The sequence below is a fragment of the Leopardus geoffroyi genome, chromosome A1 (assembly GCF_018350155.1).
Source record: "Leopardus geoffroyi isolate Oge1 chromosome A1, O.geoffroyi_Oge1_pat1.0, whole genome shotgun sequence".
In the NCBI taxonomy this organism is placed as follows: Eukaryota; Metazoa; Chordata; class Mammalia; order Carnivora; family Felidae; genus Leopardus; species Leopardus geoffroyi.
Window position 1 is genome coordinate 139735884 of NC_059326.1, and position 27290 is coordinate 139763173.

General features: G+C 37.1%; 1 protein-coding gene and 1 non-coding gene across 3 annotated transcripts in view; both read right to left on the bottom strand.

Moving 5' to 3' along the window:
• CERT1 (ceramide transporter 1) overlaps nt 1–27290 on the bottom strand; it is a 105116-nt gene that overhangs the window by 66506 nt on the left and 11320 nt on the right. For both annotated transcript variants that reach the window (XM_045495887.1, XM_045495877.1), the window contains one exon: nt 1114–1230. In XM_045495887.1, the coding sequence (XP_045351843.1) occupies nt 1114–1230 (117 nt within the window). The remainder of the gene's footprint in view (nt 1–1113; nt 1231–27290) is intronic.
• LOC123582227 lies at nt 8656–8846 on the bottom strand. The gene has a single exon (XR_006704275.1). It is a non-coding gene; the product is annotated as a U2 spliceosomal RNA (small nuclear RNA).

A 27290-nucleotide genomic window follows, 5' to 3' on the forward strand; every position in this document is an offset into this window, starting at 1 on the left:
ACCTCAAATCAGACAGGTTCTTCTTGTTTATGTGTGTGTGCATGTTGTATGTGTGCATGTTTTGCATCTGTTAAGTGACCAAAACAGGTGTTTCAACTACAACTCTGTGAAACCCAAATAAACAAGTACAGACAAGTATGCAAAGCACAAAGTTCTCTTAAGTCACACTCAGGAATAGCATCGTGAATTTATACCTTTCCCTATTCCTTGTTTTATCATAATATACTGAATTCACTAATGCTGCAGATTTATTAATATCTACTTAGTCTACTTATCAATTATTATTCACAGCTTTAAATTACAATGTGGCTTATACATTTACATAAGAAAGGCTTTCTAAAGGTTTATTATTAGATGGCTTCTTATTTACAAAAATTAAGTGATTTACAAATATTTACACTATGAATTTACCCAAACAGCTATAGAGGACTGCAAAAATTAACATGTAAGTTTCTAAATATTAGGGTTTTATACCCAATATTATTTCAAAAGTCCTTTTATCCAGATCATAAAAGAGGCATTAACTATGAAGCAAATCCTAAGTATAAAAATCAAGAATATGTTTTATTTTAAAAAAAGGCATATTTTTTTTAATTAACAATTGAACACATTTGTTGGGGTGCCTCTCAACTTGCTAGATGGGGTGCTACCCGACTCATGTATTGTTTAACAAAGTCAATTAGATCTTCAAAAAATAAATAAAAATATTTGTTGTAGCAAATTGCTTCAGAACAACTCAAGTGTTAGAAATAAAATTAGTTCAAAAATTTATAGGGACGCCTGTAAGCGTCTGACTTCGGCTCAGGTCATGATCTCATGGTTTGTGAGTTCGAGTCCGGCATCGGGCTCTGTGCTGGCAGGTCGGAGCCTGGAGCCTGCTTCAGATTCTGTGTCTTCGTCTCTCTCTGACCCTCTCCTCACACACACTCTCTCTCTCTCTCAAAAGTAAAAATTAAAAAATTAAAAAAAATTTACACCTGTACTGCTTTAATCTTTACCACTCAAATATTGTTCAACTTTTCAATAACACGTTACATTTAAAAACTTTTTAAAAGAGTTACTACCAGTCTCTTGCTTAATCCTTCATGGATGGATAAACATTGGAGACCCTACCTTGTGCTGTTCGATGGCATCTATCCATTGTTGTCTGTGATCTGGATCCTGAGCACGAAGATACCAAACGCTATCATTTACACTAATATCAAATCGACATTCATCAAAATCATGAGGCTGTGGAGAAAACAGTAGAAAATGAAAAGCTAGTTATATTCTTAGAAGTGTTACACCCTATAGCAAAAACGAACATATACATTCTGGCTGTTGCAAGACGCCTGTTATTCTTTTGTTTCTACTCAAATAACTTTTTTTGAAGATGTCTCACATAAAGAGCACAACAAGAGCATAGTTACCAAAAACTAAGTTTCATTCACTATTCTTATAAATGAGTTGATACGTAAATATATTTAAAAAAAGAACGGAGCTAATATTTTCATCAACTGCTTCCAATTAGCTTAACTAGTGGGAATGCCACCAAAAGCACACACACAAAATAGGCCAAGTTTTAGGGATGATATTTACTACTTTTCCCCCTGCCTCTATCAATCAAAAGTAAATGCTCATCATGAATAGTTGTATTTCATTCAATGTGATAAAATATTTTCACATTCTGTGACAAAATAATGTTAACATTTGCCCTCAAGTATTTCAAATTAACTTCTAGCTTTTTAAATATCTTTGATAGTAACAGCCAGGAGAGTTTTGAATGAAAAGAAAAATAAAATAAATATTACATCAGACCTCTATTAGATAGAGGAGATTGTCTCTATCAAAATGTAAACATCTCATAAAAATATCAATTATTTGGTTCAGTCTTTCACATTCTTTAAAATGAATATTTTATATCCTTGACTTTTGTCCAGTAAATGAATTCAAATATGACAGGACCCCATCACATATACCACCTCTTCTTTTACCAGAGTATTGAGAGTCAATCAATTTCTTCTCCTGTGAACAATTTTATCTATAGAGGGGAAAAAGTTCTCCCTGCCCAATGTAATAATTAACTTATTTGATAAACAGAATCTACATATTGTATTTCTAAGGTCTGTTTATTCTTTCCTCCCTTTAACAGTATCAATCTTTTATCACCTTATGTGTTTGTTTAGGAAAAACATTTGAACTCTACAATGTCCTTTAGATTATGAAACAGTTTCTCTTTTAAGATTAATACAACAAATCATGGTTCTGACTAGCTAAAGGATATAAATTAAGTATTTTCTGAATCACTATATGCTAGACATCATAGTTCAGACTGTGGTGGGAGGTAGAATATACTAGAAAGAAGAAAAAGAAAAAACAAGACAATGCATACCCTGCTTCAGTAATTAAGAATACAGAAACACATAAAAAAAAAACAAAAACAAACCAATACTTAACAATCATAAATACAATGATTACTAGAAATTTAATGAAATGCCAAACATTCAAGTCTTAAGAATGGAATTCAGTTCCTAAAAAAAGTTTCTTGGAGGAAGGGAAGAATACACGCTATCTGAAGAACCAAGTAAATAATTTAACTGATTAGGTCTACTGTTCTAAATAGGCCAGAAGTTTTTAAACTTTCACTTCACAATCATTCTATTTCCAGCTACCATTCCTCAAAATGTTTTACAGTTTGTATTGGGCTTAACATCCTTAAAGCTTTAGAAAATAAGATCCTATTAGTTCAAAATCCACTAGTTTCTCCATCAAATGGTTTTCCTCCCTCTTTGACATTTTCAAAACTTGCTTACAATCTTCCAATGAGTACAATGCCACAATTAAAATATTCCTGAAAAGAGAAACCCACTGCTAGCCTTCCTCTGGATATGAGTGACTTAGTAAAATCTGAAGTCAGTGTTTAAGATTTGCCAAATTCCTAAATCTGCCAAAGTATACCAATTATGATCTCGTCTCCCTCTTTCAAAGTTTAGAAATGCAGAAAAATGTCAAGCGTTTAATAGAGTTACAGAGAAATGGAATAAAATGATAATCTAGAAGGTGGAATTAAAGAATTTGAAAACTTACTATGAGATGCAGTATCTTGATACCTATACACAGAGGTGGTAGTTGACAGAAAATGTACAGTTAGCCAGTTCTACCATCAGCAATCTGACAGGCAGGTGGTAGAAAAGAGGGACGCACCAATTGTCAGATAATATATAGTCTGTGAACACAGAATTCCCAAAATGCGAAAAAGTGAGGGAAGCTAGATCTATATAGTAAAGAAAATTACGAACTTCTTAAGAGAATGTGTTTAAGAGAATAAATTGAAGTCTAGAGGTGCCTGGGGGCTCCATCAACTAAGCGTCCATTTTCAGCTCAGGTCATGATCTCGTGGTTTGCAAGTTCGAGCCCTGTATCAGGCTCTGTACTGACAGCGCAGAGCCTGAAGCCTGTTTCAGATTCTGTGTCTCCTTCTCTGCTCTTCCCCCGCAGACACACCCTCTCTCTCTCTCTCAAAAATAAATAAACATTAAAAAATTTTTTTTTTAAATGTGGCAGTACCCCCCCAAAAGAGAATAAATTGAAGTCTATGCAATCGAGCTTATATATTGTCTCAACACACAACACCTCCCAACATATAATCAATAACTGCTTCATTCAAACACAATTGCAATTAACACGAGTTTTTTTTTTTTAATTTTTTTTTTAATGTTTATTTATTTTTGAGACAGAGAGAGAGACAGAGCATGCATGAGGGAGGGGCAGAGAGAGAGAGGGAGACACAGAATCGGAAGCAGGCTCCAGGCTCTGAGCCATCAGCCCAGAGCCCGACGCGGGGCTCGAACTCACGGACCGCGAGATCGTGACCCGGGCTGAAGTCGGACGCTTAACCGACCGAGCCACCCAGGCGCCCCAACACAAGTGAGTTTATCTCACTCTCCCCAAAACCAAGCTGTGCCCCCACTGAAAATGCACGCAATAGAAGAAAGCCAACATCAGAAAGGAAAACATCAAGGAAAATGTAGGTGGACCTCATACTTTACCATGTCAACATTCATTGTTAAGGACAGAAAATACACCAAAAAGTAAAATGGCACTTATACCTGTCTTGGTTTGTCTTAGTTCTTTGGGATTCTATAACACAAAAACCATAAAGTGGGTAGCTTAAACAGAAATTTCTCACAGTTCTGGAGGCTACAAGTCCAGATCAGTGCCAGCATGGTGGGGTGTTTGTCAGGGCCCTCTTTCTGGTTTGCAGATGGTTGCCTTCTAGCTGTGTCCTCACGTGGAGAAGAAGGAGAGCTCTCTTCATCCCCTCATAAGGATGCCAATGTCATCACGTAGACTTCAGTGTCATGACCTCATCTAAACCCAATTATCTCCCAAAGGCCCTGCCCCACCTCTGATTACTATCACAATGAGAATTAAGGCTTCAACACATGAGGTTGGGGAGGACACAAACATTCAGCCCAAAGCATCCATTATCTGCCAAAATAACCTTATAGGAACAAGAGGCATAAATCCACAAAGAAAAAAAAAAAAAAGAGAAAAGTTTTCAACAAAATTTAAAAGTAGAATGCGGTAACTGACTCAGCAGGCTTGAAAAAAACTGAAAATTAAACATCTACAAGAAAAAAGAAGGCAAAAGAATCAAGCCAGTTTGTATGCAATTATGGAAAAGCAAGGGAACTGGAAGCATCAGGTAGCCATAAAGGTAAAGGCAAGGGTGGAGCTGAAAACAAAACTGACCAAGAGTCATTAAAAGGTAAACTAGATCCCTGGAATCCCAAGCATTGGTGACTACTCACCTACCACTGTACAGTGTTAGAAGCCCCACTCTTGGCTCTCAGAGAGATGGTATGAGACAGGTGTAAGAAGTAGGGACAGTCTTACACAGCAGTGGGTGTGGGGTGTAGGGGAAGGGGAAAAAAAAGCAAATCAGAAAGTATTTATACTAAAGATCTTTCCCCTACTTGACTCCCAGAAACCTAGCACTCACACTGTCTCCTTCCATCCTCTTCTGTCTATAGGAAGATTCTTCCATGAGAAAATTTAGTCCAAGAAAAAAGACATATAGTAATGATATTTAAGGGTTTCACACCCAGGCACTTAATTGGTATGAAAGTTCTAAACCATGAAGATAAATAAAAATTTATCTTTCAAACCTGGGAGATATGCATCAGTAAAATGAGGGAGTAACGAAGAGAAGCAAGAAGTATTTGAGATCCATGAAAAGAAGAAGCAAAGGGACTTCCCAAGAAGACAGTAAGGAAAATTACAGAAGCAGCATTATAGAAAAGACCCAAAAGTCTAGAACAGTACCACAGGATACTTTAGAAGAGATTTCTCTGGTGCTGGCACAAGTAGAATGAAAGACTATCTGAAAGGTTAAACTCAGTGGACAGAGTGTAAGAAGACATAGAAACTCAAAGTCAACTAAAATTTTAGTGAACTTCATATTGCTTATTTATTTACTTGTTGATGGACAATTGCTTTCACTTCTTGGTTATTTTGAATAAATTTGTTGTGAAAATTCATATCTTTGTAGGGACATACATTTTCACTTCTCCTGACCTAGAGTGGAATGCCTGGCTTATAAAGTAACTATATATTTAAGGAACTGCCAAAAATTAGTTGTATCATTTTACATTCTCACCAGCAGCCTATCAAAGTCCAGTTACTCCTCATCCTTGCTTGGGTTTACTTCTGGACTCTGTTCTGTTCCATTGACCTATATGTCTACTCTTGGGGCACCTGGCTGGCTCAGTCAGTAGAGCATGCAACTCTTGATCTGGGGGTTGTAAGTTTGAGCCCCGCGCTGGGTGTAGAGATTACTTAAAAATAAAATCCTTAAAAAAAAAAAAAAAAAAAAGAAGTCTATTCTTACTCCCAACACCAAATTATTGCTGCCCAATAATCAGTCTTGAAATCATGTAGTGTATATCTTCAAACTCTACTCCCCTTTTAAAACCTATTTGGGCTAATCTAGGTAGTTTGCATTTCACATTGTATTTCCAAGAACATTTAGTACCAGGTTGCAGGAATTCCATAGAATTTTCTATAGATTAATATGGAAAGGTGTGACCTCTTAACAATACTGAGCCTTCTAATCCATGGGCATTTCTCCAGTTATTCATGTCTTCTTTAATTTCTCTCAATAATCTCACGTAGCCTGTATTATACATGTCCAATCCATAATGCAGGACTGATTCCTAAGTCTTGTTATGTTACTGTACATGGAATTGTTTTTCAAATTTCACTGCTTATGGTATATAATAGATCTCATAATTGTATATTAACCGTATATTCTATGATTTTGCAAAATTCACTTAGTACTCCCAACACCTAAAACACCTATTTTACACCTAAAAATATCTACAAAACCTTGATGCTACTGCAAAGTTTTTCTTTTGGCTTTCTGATCTTTATGCCCTTTTAGATCTTTTTTCTTGCCATACTGAAATGACTAGGACGACCAATACAATGTTAAAACTGAAGTGATAAGGGCACATACATTCTTGCCCTGACCCTAATCTTAGGAGAAAAGCATAAAATATTTCACCGTTGAGCATGATGTTAAACTATGTGTTTTTGTAGATGCGCTTCATTAGGCTGATGTTCCTTTCTACTTCTAGTTCCCTAAGAATTTTTTTTTTCAATTTAAATGAATATTGGGATTTTGTCAAAACCTTTTTGATCTATTGAAATTTGTTATGAATTTTTGTCTTTAGTTTGTTAAAATGGTGAATTACATCAGGGAAATAAAAATCAGGAAACAATGAGATACCACCTCAAACCTGTCAGAATGACTAAAATTAACAACTCAAGAAACAATAGATGTTGGCGAGGATAGGGAGAAAGGACAATACTTTTGCACTGCTGGTGGGAATGCAAACTGATGCAGCTACTTTGGAAAAAAGTATGGAGGTTCCTCAAATAATTAAAAATAGGAGCACCTGGGAGGCTCAGTTGGTTAAGCGTCCAACTGGATTTGGGCTCAGGACATGCTCTCATGGTTTGTGAGATCAAGCCCTGCACTGGGTTCCACAATGATGGCATAGAGCCTGCCTGGGATTCTCTCTCCCCTCTCTCTATCCCTTTCCTGCTCATGCTTTCTCTCTCTCTGAAAAAACAAAACAAAACAAATTTTTAAATAGAGCTACCCTATGACCCAGCATTTGCACTATCAGGTATTATCCAAAGGGGCACATGCACCCCAATGTTTTTAGCAGTGCTATCAACAAAAGCCAAATTATGGAAAGAGCCCAAATGTCCATTGACTGATGAATGGATAAAGATGTGGTATAAAACCTTAGTTTGTGAGCATAATTTGTTCAGGAAACATGCTTGTAATCCAAAGCACTTGCATATCAAAGTGAATTTCCCCACAAAAAATAATGGAAACTCAGATGATTCGTTCTACAACCCAAAAATACCCATAAAAAATGATGACAATATTGTAATATAATACAAAATATAGAGAAAAATAGACAAATTAACCTGCACCTACCTTTGAAAACCTTCATGGGTGGTGTGAGGGAGACAAGAGAGAGGAGGACAACTTTCACTATCACTAACAGAATCACGGCTATTTGTTGGCTCAATGGAATCTTTTTCTTCCTGGGGGCCACTGTATATGCTTGCACAGATGTTGACTACACTACAGTATTAATACACTCTTGTCAAATACCGTATTTAATGTAATTGGCAATAAAGCAGCAAAGGAAAGGGTCTATATCTGCAGGCAGCCTGACTAAAATGAAGTAAAGCATTTCTAAGCTTACTCTTGTATGGAAAAGCAAAGGACTGTCCACAGGTGCTTTGAAGTGACAAAAACTACACTAGTGCCATTTGTGGGCGTCTTCCAACGTACTGGAAAATCACTGATTTCTGTCAAACACCGTGGCCTGAGACGGAGTATCCAAGCATGGGAGACCATCACCCACAATTCAACAGCGAGAGAGAGAGAGAGAGAGAGAGAGAGAGAGAGAGAGAAAGAAGACCCGCTGGTTCATTTGTGATCATGTGATGTCAGTCACGTACTACTTGTATTGCAAGACATTGTTCATTTATCAAGTTAAAATTTATTAAAAATGTTTGCCTGTCTTGTGGAACACTTGCAGAACAAGTTACTCACAATCCAAGGTTTTACTATACAATGGAATAAAAAAATGAAATCTTGCCATTTGCAACAACATGGGTGGAACTAGAATTTATTAAGCTAAGCAAAATAAGACAGTCAGTGAAAGATAAATATTGTATGATTTCATTCATATGTAGAATTTAAGAAACAAAATAGATGAACACAGGGAAGGGAAGGAAAAGTAATATAAAAAGAGGCAAGCAAACCACAAGAGACTCTTAAATACAGAGAACAAACAGGGTTGCTGGAGGGGTATTAGGTGAGGGTGGGCTAAATGGGTGATGGGCATTAGGGAGGGCACTTGTTGGGATGAGCAGTGGGTGTTATATGTAAGTGATGAATCACTAGACTCTACTGAAACCATTTTTACAGTATATGTTAACCAACTTGGCTTTAAATAAAATTAAAAAACTGGTGAATTATAATGATTGATTTGCTACATTAAATTAACCTCTAATTCCTAAGATAAAGTACATTTGTTTGTTCATTATATATAATCCACTTTTTTGTTTTTGTCCTGAGGGTGCGGGCAGTGCAACATGCCTGGAGGAACTGCAATACAAGGTCGATGTGTGGAGTGGATGGAAGAACCTCCTATTCCATCTCCCTGCTCCAAAAATCCATTTACTATATTGTCCGTGGATAGAGGATGTATCAAATATTAAACTGATAAGAATAGATACTACACATAATCTTAGCCAAAAGGCTGAGAAGTTATACATAATTCTTCTATTGATTTGCTCATATTTTATAAAAGAATATGGTATCTATGTCTACCATAGAGTTCTAATATTCTTGTGATGTCTTCATCAGGTTTAGGTTTCACAGCTACGCTGTGTAGGAAAGTGTAGGAAAGAGTTTGTATAAGATTGGAACTATTTCTTTGGATGTATTAAACAACATACCAGGGAAATCATGTGGACAGGTTTTCTTGGTAGGGAGATATTAAGTTCAGGTTTTTAGATCTGGCTTATTCAGATTTTCTGTATCTTAAAAGCATTAAAAGGGAAAAAATAATCCTATAATTACCAACACATATTCACTTTTTCTGATGTTCTTCATTAGTTCCTAAAGATCTGTTTACCTCTGGTGTATTTCTCTCCAGCTTGAAAAAGTTCCCTTAGCATCTCTTGTAGCACAGGTCGTCTGCCCACAAGTTCTCTTAGTTTTCCTTTATCTAAAAATATCTTTATTTCACTTCATTTTTGAAGAGTATCTTCACTGAATCCATTATAAGATGTCTTCTAGCCTCCATGATCTCTAAGGAGAAGTATACAGTAGTTTGAATGTCCCCATTTATGTGTCATTTTTCTATAGCTAAGTTCAGGATTTTTTATCTTTGGTTTTCAACAGTTTGACTATGATGTATCCGGTTTCAATCTGTCCTATTGTCGGTTGAGCTTCTCAAATATATAAATTTATATTCTTCACCAAATTTGGAAAGTTTTACTACAATTTCTTCAAATATTTTTTCACTTTCTTTTCTCTCTGACGACTCCTAAAACCCATTTAATTCTGCTCATTTAAAATAAAACAAAACAAAATAAAAATTGGGTTAAGAATGACTACTTGGGGGTGCCTAAGTGGCTCAGTGAATTAAGCATTTGACTTTGGCTCAGGTCATGATCTCATAGCTTGTGAATTTAAGCCCCACATCAGGCTCTGTACTGATAGCTCGGAGCCTGGAGCCTGCTTTGGACTCGGTGTCTTCCCCTCTCTTTGTCCTTCCCCTGCCTCTCGAAAATGAATAAACATTAAAAAAAAATGACTTCTTTTGATTTATATTCAAAATCCTAATTATTTTCTGTCATCTCTACTATAAATTCCAGACAGTGAATGGTTTTTATTTCAGATATCGTTCTTCGTGGTTCTAAAATTCCCATCGGTTCTATGTTTTCTTTTTCTCTGCTGAAATGGTCTACCTTTTCATTCATTACAAGCCTATTTTCTTTTACCTCGCACAAACATACAACCTGCTTTAAAATCCCTATCAGATAATTCATCTTGCTCATCTTGAATTTGGCCTTGGTTCATGTCTTTTCCCTTGAGAATGTGCTGTAATTTCCTGGCTTTTTGTATCTTGAATAATTTTGAGTTGACCCTGAAAACTGTGAATGTTAGGTTGTGAACTCTGGATTCTGTTTTACTCTAAAAAATTCTGTTTTTGTTTCAGCAGGCAATTAACATGCTCAGACCCAAATTGCTAATTCTGTCATGTGTTCAATGGGCAGCAGCTAGGGTCTCAGTTTAGAGTACTTTCAGTCTGGCCTGTGCACACACAAATGAAAGGTCGGGTACAAATTTGGACCGAGTTTTACATTTGGGGTTCCCTTTCTCTGGCTCTTTTTTTCTGGATTATCTCCTCACTAACTACATTCCTTCTCTTGGTACCTACAGTTAAAAAAATGGCAAATGTTCTTGAAAGCAGCTTTAGCTCCCCCACATCTCTCCCATGGTGGCAGTGACTCAGATCACATTTTAAGACTACTTTCTATCTGTCTCCCACATACATTGTTTAGAAGTTAACCAGAGACTTGGGTAGACTTTTTACACAACTTTGAGTTGCCCTTCTCTGGTTTCTCCTCTGTGGATTCCCTACTCATTTTCCATCAGCCCTGGTTGTACCACAACCTTTGTCAGATTCTGTTGGTCAGGAAGATGCCTGGCTGGTTTTTCTGTTTAGTTTTAGCCACCTAGTACCACCACAATCGAGATTTCACCCTTATTCTACTCATTGCCAGATATCCTGTCCAATGCTCCCTGAGGTTAAAGACAAAATTATCTAAGCTGAGCATCTAATTTTTTTTACCAATAAATGCAAAATATTAAAATATCTTTGTTCAAACAGAAAATAAATAAAGCCTACCAGATTCAAATAAAATACATCAAACATTGCTCTAAATTACAAGTAAGAGAAACTGATGCTTGCTCACTGAAGAAGTTTCTTTTGAAAGTATCAGGCAGCTCATATTGCTAAGAAATATAAATAAACGAGGTCAGAAAATGGAAAGGAGCCAGGGGAGACTAGGTAAGAGAGAGAACTCTGAGACTGCACCCCATGGTGTCAACTGTACAGACAGGCCGCTTCCTCTTCTGGACCCTGGAAGCCACTAGTGGCACTGCTGCTCCTAGAAACTGGATGCTGCAGTTGCCAATATTATCGTAAGAAAAACTATCTGTCATTGCTTCTCTTTAAGATCCTGCTTCACAATCAAGGTAGGGCTGGGGGAGACAAGGGGCAGTAGAGGTGGGGGAGGGTATGTACCAGCAGCCTGATTACCTAGGCCTAATTCACATGTAATATGTATAATATGTAATAACATAATATACATAATATATAACATATAAAACATATAATGTATATAATATATAATTCATTAACAATATATAATGTATAATATACATAACAATAACATATTATATGTAATAATATATAACATAATATGCATAATCATGTAACAAGGGGAGTTGATGGGCTGGAGGGATGCTAGGGTGAGAGGGGAAAATGAGACTCTGGCTTTTGCAGATTCATTGAAAAGACCCATTCAGACTCATAGCAGGGAATTCTTTAAAAGCTCATTTGATAATGAGCTTGCCACTTCTTATTAACCATATCGGCTCTCTTAAATCCACCCTTCTATACTATTTTATGCTACTGGGACTGGGATACGGCAAAATACATTTCTACCTCTATTAGTCTTCTTTGTTGGTTCAGTATGGGCACCATTCTACCCAGAGACTGGAAGCCAGGAGGAAGGCAGAAAAAGCCTGTGTTTTTTGTTACATACTGTTTCCATCAACATTTGTCTAGCAAAGGTCCTTAGTCCTGGAAATGGTAGTCAGTTCCGGGCTCCAGCCTCTTTTAGAACCCCCTGAACTAGCTGGCCACCTCAGATGTACCAGCATCAACTGTGCAAGGGCCACTTACTAGATACGTGAAGTGGAGCTCTACAGCATTCCCCTTCAAACTACTAAGATATTAATACCAACTACACTGGGTATAATCCTTCTTCTAGATGTCACAGTGCATTTCCTCTAAGCTTCTGAGATAGCAGATGAACAGTGTTCCCATCTCCAGATGCCTGAGTCTCAGCTTCTGAAAGTACTAACCAGGCAGTCCTTTCAACTCAGAAGTTTAAGCCTCAGTCCCAAAAGGCTCCTGGGATACTGGTACCAGCACCAGTGGGCAACCCTTTCTCTTCAGAAGTCCAACTCCCAACTCGGCGGGGCTCTCCCTCCAACTTCTAAGTTCAGATAACCCCAACCTCGTCCCTTCGTTTCTCTGACCCAAGGAATAAAAGCTGGTTCCTGCAGTTACTACCTATGCACTACCCACAAAGTGTTTCTTTTGTTTAGTTCTAAACACTTTCTGCTGAAAAATCTACAGCGATTTCTGGTTCCATGAGTGGACATCTGAATGATACAATAAGCAGTCCAAAAATGGCAAATGTTCATTTCCTAATGGAGTAGAAGATATCCATTCAAAAACAGTATTTCCAAAGTCTGGAAAGTGAACAACTTAATATGTGGGAAGATACAAAGAGGTTACAAAAGCACACATAAAATGTGAGTCCAGACATACTGTTCAGGCATGTGTGATTACATACATATGTGATTAAACATATGTGATTAGAGACTGTGTACAAGAGCCCCTGATAGGTACACCAGTATAATTCAGGCCCTAGGACAGTGACTGACATTGAACAAATATTTATTTACTGAATGTGGAGACCAAAATTCAGAAAACTAAGGTCCACACAAAATCATGCACATCATTGTTCATGAGACCTTTATTAGTAACAGCCCCTCAATTGCAAGCAAACCAAATGTCCTTTGATTAGTTCATGTTACACAAACTATGGTACATATACTACTTAGCAATAAAAGGAACATATTATTGACATATTCAATAGCCTGGTGCATCTTACTCATACTGAGGAAAAAAGCCAATCTCACAAGATAATATACTGTGTGATTCCATTTATATAAAATTTTCAAAAGGATAAAAGTACAGAACTGATGAAAAGATGAGTGGTTGTAGGGGTTAGGAATGAGAGAGAAGGCTGGAAGGAGAGGAGAGAGGTAGAAGAGCCTATAAAGGGGTAGAATGAGGGATCTTTGTGGTGATGAAACAGTTCTCTATTTTTACTGTAATGGTGGTTACAAGAATCTTTGCAAGTGATAAAACTGCATACAACTACATACACATGTGCATGCATGCACACAGACATACACACAAATGAGTACACGTAAACCTGGTAAAATGTGAATACGGTCTGTGGGTTGTACCAATATCAACTTCTTGGTTTTGAACTGTACTACAGCTATGTAAGATCTTACGATGCAGGGAAACTGGATGAAGGATAAATAAAACCTCTGGTTCCATTTCTGCAAGTTTCTGTGTAAGTACAATTATTTTAAATTTAAAGTTTTTTTAAAGTGAAAAGAAAAAGATATTCAACAAAATGTTCAAAGTGGACCACATAAGATTATCATCACTTGTACAGGCCAATGACAGAGGCATTAAAGCAGGCCAGCTGGCTATATTCAGAATCTAACATAGATGGTATGATCTTGGGAAAGTCCCCAGTGTAAGGAATGAAAATAGTGCTATGTAAATGTAGAAACTATCAATGAACATAGGTATCAATGAATATATCATATGATTTACAGGGAGGAATAAATGCTATGGTAAGCAGACATTTCCATTTTCTGGTAAATGCATTCCTTGTAAGAATTCCACCCAGAAAAATCATGATAATCTGAAAGTTTTAGCGGAGAATCAAAATGAGGAGAATCAAGTTGGAAGATTTTTAGTGGCAAATAATGAACCAAGCTTAATTCAATGTTTTTTCCAACTTTCTTTTTAAGTCATAGAACCCTCGTTCACCTCCCCACCCTTCAAATCTTAACCATAACATTTACATATAAAAAAAAGCAGACAGATATCTGTGCCTCTAGTGAGATATACCCTGAGAAGGACACATCATTTTAGTGTATTTTGCCAAGGATGCATAACCTGAATCAAATCACAAAGAAACATCAAGTCCTAAATGAAAAACATTCTAGAAAATAACTTGCCCAGAGTTCAAAAATATGTTACACTAGACAAAGAAAGGCTAAGGAGCTAATTGGTCTAGATTAAAAGACACTAAAAGAAACATGACAACTAAATGCAATACACGCTGTAGACTGGATTTTGTACTGAAGGGAAAAAATATGCTACAAAAGATACTGCTGAACAATGGACAAAACTGGAATACAGACTTTAAATTAGAAAAAAGATATTACTACATGAAATGTCCTGAATTTGCCAGCTATATTATGGTTATACCTGCAAAGAGAATATCTTTGCTCTTGGAAATTATACACTGAAGTATTAAGAGGAAAAGAAGTATGATATATGAAACCTACTCTCAAATGACTCAGGGAAAGATATAAGGCATGTGTACATGTGTCTAGAGAACATGATAAAAGAAACATTAAAATATTGGTAAATCTAAGTGTCCACAAGAGTTCTCACATTAGTCTTACAACTTTTTATATAAAATTATTTCAAAGTAAAAAGTTAAAAATGATACAAAAAAGTCTCTTTCCTTACAACCTTCCTCTTTCTATCCCACTGTTAACCAAGAGCCACACATTTGACAAATGTTTAGCAAATATCATCTAACGTTTTACAAAACCACTAACATTAAAATCAAAAATTAAACATACTGGGTTGGCAGGGGAGGGAATTCTGAAGAAACAGTCAATGATATGAGGATCAAAAGATAAATTTGCACACATACCACTTGACACATGTACATTCACATGTCCACAAACACACAATTTATAACTTCAGCCAGGTCCTCTTTCCCTAACCTCCAAACTCTTACTTAATTGCCTCTTTTGTGTCTTCTCCTGACTATTTAAGAGGAATCTCACATCAAAAACTGGTCATGTGATTTGCTTCACCAAACTCTAGGCTTCTACATTTCCATAAATGGTAACCAACAGTTGCTTAGACCTGAAATCATCCGACTCATTTCACTGAATCATATAAGGCATTCATCAGCAAATCTGCAAACCTTGTCAGCTGAACCTCCAAAATAAATCTGGAATCCATTCACTTCTAATAAGCAATACTAGCTGGATCCAAACCACTGCTATGTCTCACCTGGATTATGTGTATAATTTCTTAGGGCTGCCTAATTCTGGTTTCCTGCTTCCATCCTCCTCCTACAAACTATTCTTAACAAAGCAGCCAAAAGTGATCTTGTTACAAGGATCAAATCACTCCACTGCTCAGACTTCCATAACTTCCCTTTTCATTTTGCATACAAAGTCAAAGTCCTCACAAGGACCCACAAGGCTCTATAGAATCAGGAGCATACCTCTCTGCCTTCTTTTCCTACTACTTTCCCCTTGTCTACAGACCATCCAGGCCTCCAGTCACACAGGCCTCCTTACAGTTCCTTCAACTAGCCATGGAGGAACTTGACAACTGCTGCTTCCTACCATGTCACCTCTTACCACATTCATTTTCCTCTTTGAGATTTCTACTCAAATACCTCATTTCACCCATTATAAAATTCCCTTCCACACATACAAATTTTGTCTCTGAAATAAGGATGTCTTACAAATGGTATCAACTTGAAATGGCAATGTGACATATAAAATAACAGTGCATCTTAAATTTGGTGGCATCAGACTCATTAAAATACAGTCATATTTTGCCAGAAGAACCTTCCCAGACTCATCCTACAATAAAAAATGCTAAAATAATTAAAGCCACTTAATAAAAATGTTACTTTAAGAGAGCAGAACCTAAGAAAAGATTCTTAGACAAGGTCAGTTTGAATAATCTCACTGCCCTCAAATGCGTGATGTCTTTTCCAAGACTGTATTTTCCGTTTGTAACTTGCAAATCTTAAAGAAAATATATAGGTAAGCAAACTATAAATATTAAGTATTCATTTCAATTTTTTTCATTTAACACACTTATTTGATATATCTCAATTTTGGGAATTTCTGAATAAACAAAATCCTGTTTTCAAAATTTACCCTGAGATAAAGGCTGGACCATGATGCAGGCAGCCCCCAATTTCTTAATTTTTAATATGCTTTGACATTGAAACCTGTGCTGTCCAATATAGTAGTCATTAGTCATGTATGGCTAGTCTGAACTAAAATGAGCTGTAAGTGTATAATACACACTGGATTTTGAAGACTTGGTAAAAAACAAAATGTAAAATATCTTAAGTAATAATTTCTTATGACTGTATATTAGGATGACAATATTTTGGATATATTAAGTTAAATAAAATATAATTAATCAAACTCACTTGTTTTTCCTTTTTTGATGTGGCTACTAGAAAATTTTCAATTACTTATATGGCTTGTATATGTGACTAACATTTTTATTGGACAACCATGATTTAAACCTTTCATGTTTATTTATTTATGCATGTAACCCAACCAACCAACGAAATATTTATGAACATCTATGATTTACCAAGTACTATTCAAGGCACTGGGGATACAATGCCGAGGATAAACAGGCATGGTTCTTAACTTTGCAGAACTCACGTTAACCAAATCAATCACACAAGAAATGTAAAACTTCAACTGTAAAAGCCATAAATAGAAAGGTACATTATGTTGAGAAAGCCTATATTAAAAGTAATCTAATCAGGGGCACCTGGGTGGCTCAGTCAGTTGAGCATCCGACCTCAGCTCAGGTCATGATCTTGTGGTTTGTGGGTTCCAGCCCCGCGTTGGGCTCTGTGCTGACAGCTCAGAGCCTGAAGCCTGCTTCGGATTCTGTGTCTCCCCTCTCTCTGCCTCTCCCATGCTCATGCTCTGTCTCTCTCTGTCTCTCAATAATAAATAAATGTTAAAAAATTTTTTAAAAAAGTAATCTAATCAGGTAGGCCAAGGTTTCCAAGAAAGTAATGGAATGGACAAAGGAAGAAAGAAAGAACATTCCAGACAGCAAGAAAAGCACATATAAATATTTATGGGCAGGAAAGAGTAGGCTTAGATAAGACACTAAAAGTGTAGCATGACTGGAGGGAGTCTGGTAAGAAACGAAGTTTAAGAAAAAGGTAGACCATGCAAAACCTCAAAACCCAAGATAGCCTGAAGCCCAGCAGAGAAAGGATAGTGTAATGCATTTTCTTTTCTTCCCTGGGCCTGAAATACTTCATTTCACTTTAGATATTTAGGTACTGGGGCGCCTGGGTGGCTCAGTCGGTTAAGCGTCCAACTTTGGCTCAGGTCATTATCTCGCGGTCAGGCTCTGTGCTGACAGCACAGAGCCTGGAGCCTGCTTCAAGTTTTGTGTCTTCCTCTCTCTCTGCCCTTCCCCTGCTCACACACTGCCTCTCTCTCTCTCTCAAAAATAAACATTAAAAAAAATTAGAAATTTAGGTACTAATTCTTTCAGTGGGCTAACATTCAACTCCTGATTTTTGGCTAGGTCATGATCTCATGGTTCATGGGATCAAGCCCTGCATCGGGCTCTGTGCTGACAGTGAGAAGCCTGCTTGGAATTCTCTCTCTCTCTCTCTCTCTCTCTGTCTCTTTCTCTCTCTCTCTCTCTCAGAATAAATAAAAACTTAAAAAATATATATATATAAAGATTTGCTATAGGTCAATTGACAGGTTTTCACACAGGTACTGTGCTAGGTACTGGGAAAAACCACCCAGTAAGGAACTTTTATTCAAATAATTTGATAGTAGAACCATGAAGATGCATTTACATAATGATAACATTACTGGAATGTTACAAAACTTTGCCAGAAGTTATTTGATTGTAATATTTTTTTTGTTAAAAAAATTTTTTTTATCTTTATTTTTGAGAGTGAGAGAGACAGACAGAGTGTGAGCTGGGGAAGGGTAGAGAGAGAGGGAGACACAAAATCTGAAGCAGTTCCCGGCTCCGAGCTGTCAGCACAGAGCCCAAGGTGGGGCTCAAACTCACAAACCATGAAATCACGACCTGAGCCGAAGTCACACACTTAACTGACTGAGACACCAAGGCGCCCCTGATTATAATTACTTTATGATCAAGGCATATCTTAATGACCTTAACTTGGCTTCTAAAACTAATTCTTTCCAAGCCTTCTAAGTATCAAAAACAATTCAATAATTTGAAAATATTCATGTCTTTCAAAAAAATTTCACTTTTACATAAAACTTACAAATATAACTGGAATCTGTTTCAACAAGCCTTCTAGATGCACAATGACGTTTGGGAACCAATGGGCTAATGGAAATCCTTGTACTATGAAATAGAAGTGGTCAATTACCATTCTTCTTGAAATAAAAATCGAAGGCACAAACTAAGAGAAAAGCACGTATATGAAAAGGCTAAATATATGTTAATCTTTAGTTAGGTTATAAGGAGATTATTATGATGACTAAAGGAGGTAACATGTAAAACACCTAGCATAATGCTTAGCACATAACAGTTGCTTATTCCGTGTTTTATTTTGTTTTTAAGTCTATATATTTATTTTGAGACAGAGAGAGAGAACGGGGAAGGGGCAGAGAGAGGTGGGGAGAGAAATCCCAAGCAGGCTCTGGAGCTTCACTACTGGATAATCCAGTGCAGAACTTGACGCGGGGGCTTGATCTCATGAACTGAGCTGAAATCGAGTCAGACACTTAACTAACTGAACCACCCAGGCGCACCAGAGTCTATGTTTTCTTTTTACAAAATCTTACAGTTAAGTAAAAAAGATGAGCAATGGTTTGTTGAAAAGTTGTGGCTTAGGTTGGGCCCAGAGAAAAAACAGGCTTTTGATAGTGGAGGAGGGAAAAAGACATTTTAGATCATGGAAAATTCAATGAACAATGCTAGCAGAGAATGTCAAGATGCCATTCAGACCAGCAGTCAGAATGACATATGGTAGATGTTCATCTGTTCAACTCATAACTAGTCCGTTTCTGAGACAATTACCTGACTTAACAATTTACCAAGGTCTGAACCTTTCACATCCATTGTCCAATTCAGATTGCTAGCACCAATAGCACAACTAATAGGAATTCTTCTGCCTTTATGTATAACGACTGCATTCAATTAAATGTTAGATCGAGGGGCACCTGGGTGGTTCAGTGGGTTGGGCAGCCAACTTCGGCTCAGGTCATGATCTCGCAGTCCGTGAATTCGAGCCCCGAGTCAGGCTCTGGGCTGACAGCTCAGAGCCTGGAGCCTGTTTCGGATTCTGTGTCTCCCTCTCTCTGACCCTCCCCCATTCATGCTCTGTCTCAAAAATAAATAAACGTTAAAAAAATTTTTTTTTAAATAAAAAAAAAAAAAAAAATGTCAGATCAAATATCAAAGTCCAGAGAACAAGCTGTTAAGAGAAATGAGATATCCATTCTTTACTTGAACACAGCTATTTTTTGAGTGTGGCTCTCAAACTTCCGTATATATCAGAATCATTGAGACAGAATACCAAACCTCATAGCCAGAGTTCCTGATTCATTAGATCGGAGGTTGGGCCTGGGAATCTGCACTTCTGTCAAGTTCACAGTTGGCTTTGATGCTACTGGCCTGGAGATCATACTTTGAGAACAATGTTCTGTGCCCTATCTTCCTTTTTATTTAATACTTCCTTGTTTTCATGGAGCACATTTTCCAAAAGAAAGCTTTGTAGTAGTATGTGCATTTGTAAGTTTACTTTTTATTATGGGAGTTTCCAAACCTATGCAAAAATAAAGAATAGGATAATAAACCCCACACACCACTATTCAGCTTTAACAATTAACATTTCTGGCCATTCTTATTTCATCTATACCCTCCACCAATTCAAGCCTTTCCAGATGGGTTATTTTGAAGTAAATTCTAAACTTATCATTTCATCTGTAGATATGTGAGCATGTATCTCTAAAATAAGACATTTTAAATGCTGCAACAAGTAAATGTTTTGAGACATTTCAAAATGTTTTTATCTGCCCTTTTGGCATTTGTTTAATGGTCTGACTGGATAAAGAGTTCAGTGTTGAAAATAATTCTTCAGAAGAATGAAGGCATGGCACATTGCATTCTAGCTTTCAGTGTTGTTTTTGAGAAGTCCACAGTCATTTTGAATCCTTATCCTTTGTTGTGACCTGTTTTTCCCCTCTGGAAGCATCCAGGATCTTCGTTCTTCCCAGTGATCTGACTCACTACAATGATATGTCCTTAATAATGGGTCCTTTTTCATCTATTATGCTGGCCTTTCAATGTGTAAACTCACGTCCTTTGACCCGTTCAATGTGTAAACTCACGTCCTTTACTTCTATGGATTTTTCTTGTATTCTTTTATGTATTTTTATTTTTTTAATGTTTATTTATTTTTGAGAGAGAAAGAGAGACAGAAAGAGAGACAGAGCATGAGCAGGGGAGGGGCAGAGAGAGTGGGAGACAGAATCGGAAGCAGGCTCCAGGCTCCGAGCCGTCAGCACAGAGCCCGATGCGGGACTCGAACTCACGAAGTGTGAGATCATGACCTGAGCCAAAGTCGGACACTCAAATGACTGAGCCACCCAGGCGCCCCTCTTGTATTCTTTTATTGATGTTTCCTTTCTTCTCTGTTCTCTCTTCCTGAAGTTTCTACTCTTCAAATGTTAAAACTCTTGGATCATTCCTTCAATTTTATCTTTTCTCCTATTCACTATCTTTATCTTCTCGATTTTCTGGGAAATGTTTATAATTCTATCTTCTAACCCTTCTGATTTTTTTAAATCACTGCTACCATATTTATAATTTACAATAGCTCTGTTTTATTCGTTTTCTTTTTTATAGTGTACATTTTTGTTTCATGATTCCAAATGCTCTCATCTCTGAGAATACAGAGAAAACAAACTTTCTTCTTTATTTTTGTGGAATATTAGAATAGTTTGTTACCTAGTCTTGTATTTACTCTCTTGATCTGTTTCATACTGGAAACTTCATATGCCTGGTGATCTTAGCCGTTCATTTTTAAGAGTTGGGGATCTATAAAGCTGACTGGAATCTGTAAAGTTATGCATGGTTAGTTTATCAAAGATGAGCTTCACTGCTGGATAATCCAGTTAGGCTACTTTGTTGGGGAAGTTCTGATGTTATCTTTAGGTCTTTCCTCTTGGGCTGGTCAGATTCTCTAGGAGTCCCCAGCAATTTACTGCCCTCAATGAGAATATCTGTCACCTAGTGTATGGGTAGCCAAGTGGGGAATGGGGTAAAGTTAAGGTCTCAGCACCCACTTTGCACATTTCCCTTAATCACCTCTATTTAGTATCATTCCTTGATTTCAATAGTTTCTATTGCCTATTTCCCCACTCTTCAGCCTAGAGAGCACTATTTTTTTCTCTCTGTAGAATAAACCTCTCCTCTTTGTCAGGTTGGTACAGGGATAAGTCAATCACCCAACTGCACAGTTGGGAGAGAAAAATCTGGGGATACTAGTGTTTCTTAAACTGATAATCAATGTATCCTCTGTATTTTTTTTTTTTTTTTTTTTTTATCAAATTCCACCTCCGAATTCTTGTTTCAAGAGGTATCTGGTACTGCTAAAGTATTACATTATTGTGATGTAAATCTAGTTCCTAGCTTTTTCAAATGATAACTTAGGATTTGGATTTCTAGGATCTACTAATTTACTGTGCAGTCCATCAGTTTTTCAGCTTCTAAAATGCTCTCTTCTATTGTCTCCTCTCCTGTTCTCCCTTTTCAGGTTAAAGATTTTTTAATTCATTTACTATGGGCAAGGAGATAAAGTGGAGGTGATGAATTTCCTTATTTTTAATGTTTTATTTATTTTTGAGACAGAGAGAGACACAGCATGAGCAGAGGAGGGGCAGAGAGAGAGGGAGACACAGAATCCAAAGCAGGCTCCAGGCTCTGAGCCATCAGCACAGAGCCCGACGCGGGGCTCGAACTCACGAACCGTGAGATCATGACCTAAGCCGAAGTTGGACACCCAACCAACTGAGCCACCCAGGAGGCCCTGAATTTCCTAATTTTTAAAAAGCCAAATGCAACTCCTTGACATCTTTCATAACAGGAGAAAACTTCACTTCTTGAAACTGGGTTTATGTGTAAGTTTCAGAAATCATTACCCAACCCTGTCCCTTGCTCTCAATACATTATCATTTCAGAGACCACCTTAATTTCTGGACGAGCTTCAACTCATCACAGCCTCTTGGGTCTCTTGGTTCCTTACAATCAATTTGTAAGTGACTTTTTCTTTTTTAAGTGATTAAGTATCTTTTTAAAAAAAGTAATTTTTGGATAATATATATTCTATAATGTGGTGACCAAGAGAACATCTCATTCTTTATCAGCCATGGTCTTCTTCCTTCAGTGAAGAAACAACAAAAGTGAAGCCTGCACAGTACTCACTCCAAAAAAGCAGCTCGACGGCAGTACCAGTGAATTCACTACATGATGAGGTGTAAGCAGGTAATTTGAAAACTAAAGCTTTCTCAATTTTTAAAAAAAAAAATTTTTTTTTTAATGTTTATTTATTTTTGAGACAGAGAGAGACAGAGCATGAATGGGGGAGGGGCAGAGAGAGAGGGAGACACAGAATCAGAAGCAGGCTCCAGACTCTGAGCCATCAGCCCAGAGCCCGACGCGGGGCTCAAACTCACGAACCGTGAGATCGTGACCTGAGCTGAAGTCGGACGCTCAACCGACTGAGCCACCCAGGCGCCCCTAAAGCTTTCTCGATTTAATTAAGCAACAGTGCGCCCCTGTACACCCAAACTAAAAAATAAAAATTAAAAAAAAAAAAGAGAAATATCATCTCTGTACAAATAATGTATTTAATATCTAATAATAGGGCCAGCATCTTTGTAAATTATACTGGGAAATAGATAGCCTTCAAGGGCTCCTAAGAAATCAGAGCAAAAAGTCAGCAAAATAGGGGCGCCTGGGTGGCTCAGTTGGTTAAGTGTCCGACTTCGGCTCAGGTCATGATCTCATGGTTTGTGAGTTTGAGTCCTGTACCAGGCTCTGTGCTGACGGTGCAAAGCCTGGAACCCATTCGAGTTCTGTGTCTCCCTCTTTCTCTGCCCCTCTCCTGTTCACTCTCAGTCTCTCTCTCTCAAATATAAATAAACATTAAAAAAAAAAGTCAGCAAAATATACATTCAAATATGATTATTTTAGAAATAGAGCAAGAGGGAGAGCAGGGGAGAAGGGCAGAGGGAGACAGAGACAATCTTGAGCAGGCTCTACACTCAGCACAGAGCTCAATGTGGGGCTCAATCCCACGATCCTGGGATCGTGACCTGAGATGAAATCAAGAGCTGGACGCTTGGGGCACCTGGGTGGCTCACTCAGTTAAGCACATGATTTTGGCTCAGGTCACAATCTCGTGGTTTATGAGTTTGAGCCCCACATTGGGTTCTGTGCTGACAGCTCAGAGCCTGGAACCTATTTCAGATTCTGTGTCTCCCTCTCTCTTTGCCCATTTCCTGGTCGCATTCTGCCTCTCTCTCTAAAAAGTAAACAATAAACATCAAAAAAATATATAATAATTGGATGCTGAAGTGACTGAGCCACCCAGGCGTCCTACATTTAAATATATTTTAAATGTGATTTATTTTCTGATGATAGTGACAAAAATCAGTCTGTTAGGCTAGGAGAAGATATTTGCCAAATACATGTCTGAAAAAAAAACCCTATGTCTGATAAAAGTTATGGTATCTGGTAAACTTAAAGAACTTTCAAAACTTAATATTAAGAAGACAAACAGAGGGCACCTGGGTGGTTCAGTCAGTTAATTGTCTCACTCTTGATTTCAGCTCAGGTCATGATTTCATGGTTCATGAGTTTGAGTCCCACGTGGGGGGTCTGCACTGATAGTGTGGAGCCTGCTTGGGATTCTCTCTCTCTCCCTTTCTTTCTGCCCCTCCCCCACTCATTCTCTCTCTCCCTCTCTAAATAAACAAACAAGTAATTGAAAAGGAGACAAACAGAAACAAAAGACTGAACGTACATATCACCAAAGAGATACAAGTAACAAGCAGATGAAAAGATGTAAAACATCAGTTATTATGAAAATGCAAGTTGAAACCACAATGAGGTATCACTACATAGCTACTAGAATGGTTAAAATAAAAAAACAAAAAGTAAAAAATAAGTGCCAACAAAAATGTTCAGCAACTGGAATTCACATGCATTCTGGGTAGGAATATAAAATGGTACTGCCACTTTGAAAAACAGTTTGGCAGTTTCTTTTAGAGTTAAACATACACTTAACCATATGACCCAGCAATCCCATTCTCAGTTTTCTACCCAAGAGAAATAAAAGCAAATATTTACACAAACAGCTGCATAGTGAATAGTGAATATTTACAGCAGCCTGCTTATAGCAGTCCAAATCTGGATACAAACACATATCCCTCAGTGGTGAATGGATAATTAACTGTGTGCATCTACATAGTGGAATAGTACTCAATAATACAAAGGAACAAGTTAGGGATACATGCAACAGCATGGATGACTCTCAATAGCATTATGGTAAAAAAAACAAACACCAAAAGCTTTATACTTACTGTATGATCCCATTTATATAATACTCCGGGAAAGGCCAAACTACAAGAGCAGTGATTTCCAGAGGGTGGGGATGGGGAGTCTATGGACTACAAAGGGGTAGGAGAGAACTTTCTGAGGTGATGGAAACTGTCTATATCCTGATTGTAATAGTGATTACATGACTGTATACATTGATGAAAGCTATAACTGTATACGTAAAAGGGGTGAATTTTACTGGATGCAAATTATACCTCAATAAATCTGAGTTTTAAGAAGGCATGACAAGACTTAAAAAAACAATAATCAATAGAACAAGGGGAAAAAAGTCTGTCAGGAACATGCAGAAAGCATATAAAAACTTAACGTGTTTATATATATGTATTATAGAAAGACAGAAAGGAAGAGACAGAGAAAGAAAGAGCCAGTAGGTGGAAGAAAAGTGGTCATAGGAAATGCATGAGAATATGTTGAAATAGGACAACATATTGTCCTATTTCAAGATATTTCAAGATATTTCAACATATTTCAAGATATGTTTGAAATAAGTCTCAAATAAGTCACCTGCATCTTGACTCAAATATCTTGACTCAAATAAGTCACCTGCATCTTTTTCTCCCTTAATAAAGGCTTTGCCAGATTCTCCTTTTCCTTTTTTTTTTTTTTTTTAACTGCAGACTTTCTTTTAAATATAAGTATCTCACAAACTAAACTTAAAGAAATCTGGGTGCCTTCTTTATGCCAAGACTGGACAAGCACCTTTATGTTATTTTGTTTAATACACATAATCATCCCATAGTTAGATCTTATCCCCCTTCATCTTTAATCAGGTAAGGAAGGTCAAACTCAGAGCAATTCAGTAGCCTACCCAAAGGTAACTTTGGTGGTAAGAAGAGCCAAATGTAAACCCTGGTGTGACTTCAGAGACCATGAATGGTATGTTAAGCATTTTGGAAATTAAGATATAATGCTAAATAGGCACCTGGGTGGCTCAGTTGGCTAAGCGTCTGACTTTGGCTCAGGTCATGATCTCACAGTTTGTGAGTTCAAGCCCCATGTCAAGCTCTGTTCTGCCAGGTCGGAGCCTGGAGCCTGCTTTATCTGTCTCTCTCTCTCTGCCCCTCCCCAGCTTGCGCGCTGTCTCTCTCAAAAATAAAATAAACATTAAAAATAAAAAGATATAATGGTAAATAAAAATACTAAATAAAAACTGGTGTATGTGAAGCTTAAAAGACCTTCAGGAAAATTAGGAAAACAAGCCCCTTGCTGTTTTAAGCACGGAAATCTAGAAAATTTTGTATATTTCTTGCTTTATGGAAACTTCAAGGCTAAAATACAGACTATATTTATTATAGAGATTTAAGAGAAGGCATTAATACTAAGTCACAAATTTAAAGAGCTACTTTATAAATATTTAACAGGCATGTTCCTGCAAGTCTTACACAAAATAAAATGCATCACATATACATTTTTTCCTATGTCATGACATGTGATACAATAACACCAGATGGGAATCAGGAGACTTGTGTTACAGTCTTAATTCAGATTATTTTGTATTATGGATTGAATTGTGTGCTTGAAATGTATGCTGAGGCCTGCATACCTTAGAAATTAACTTTACTTAGAAACAGGGTAGCAGAGATGTAATTAGTTAGGATGATGTCACACTGGAGTAGATTAGGCCCCTAATTCATTATGACTGGTGTCCTTATAAAAAGGGGAAATTTGGACATGAATAAGCCCACAGAGAGAACACTATGTGAACATAAAAGCAAACATGGGAGAATTGCATCTACAAGAAACAGAATGCCAGATAGCCAACAAACAAGCAAAAGCAACAGAAGGAACCCACCCTGATAACACCTTGATCCAACTTCTAGTCTCCAGAACTGTCAAACAATAAATCTGTTGTTTAAGCCACACAGTTGGTGGTACTCTGTTAGGGTAACCCTAGCAAACAAATTACATTCTGTAATTATATAATTCTGAGCAAATTATTTTGACATTTTGGGGCCTACATTTCAATAGATATACTTTTTTATATTTTTCTTACAAAAACCTTTTACCAAACATTTTAAATATTTCCTATTACATTTGAATTATTTGAGTTACATTATACGAGTTACACTCGTTATCTAAAGATAGAAGATAGTATTTCCAAATGAACTGAATAGCTTATTATTATCTTATATTATTATCTTATATCTTATTATTATCTTAATAATCTAAGATTCTAATTTCTTTTAGAAATTCAGACGTGAGTGTTCTTAGAATGAGAATTATCAACTAATATCTTATCCCGTGCTTATACTTGCATACACCCTCCTCTTTCCACCAGTTCAATGTAGCAAACTTACACAGTTGATAAAAGGCCAACTTCTTAATTTCTCACTAATCTGGAGTTCCTTGTATAATGAATGATTGTTTATGGCACTACTCATCTTTGGTGATATCTAATTTGCTGAACATTATTCTGTATCATAATTTCTTATTTTATAATTTTTGGGGAGTCTGGGTGGCTCAGTCAGTTAAGCGTCCAACTCTTGATGCTGGCTCAGGTTGCAATCTTGCTGTCATGAGATCGAGGCCCGTACTGGGCTCTGCGTGGAGAATGGAGCCTGCTTGGGATTCTCTTTCTCCCTCTCTCTCTGCCCCTCCTCCACTGGT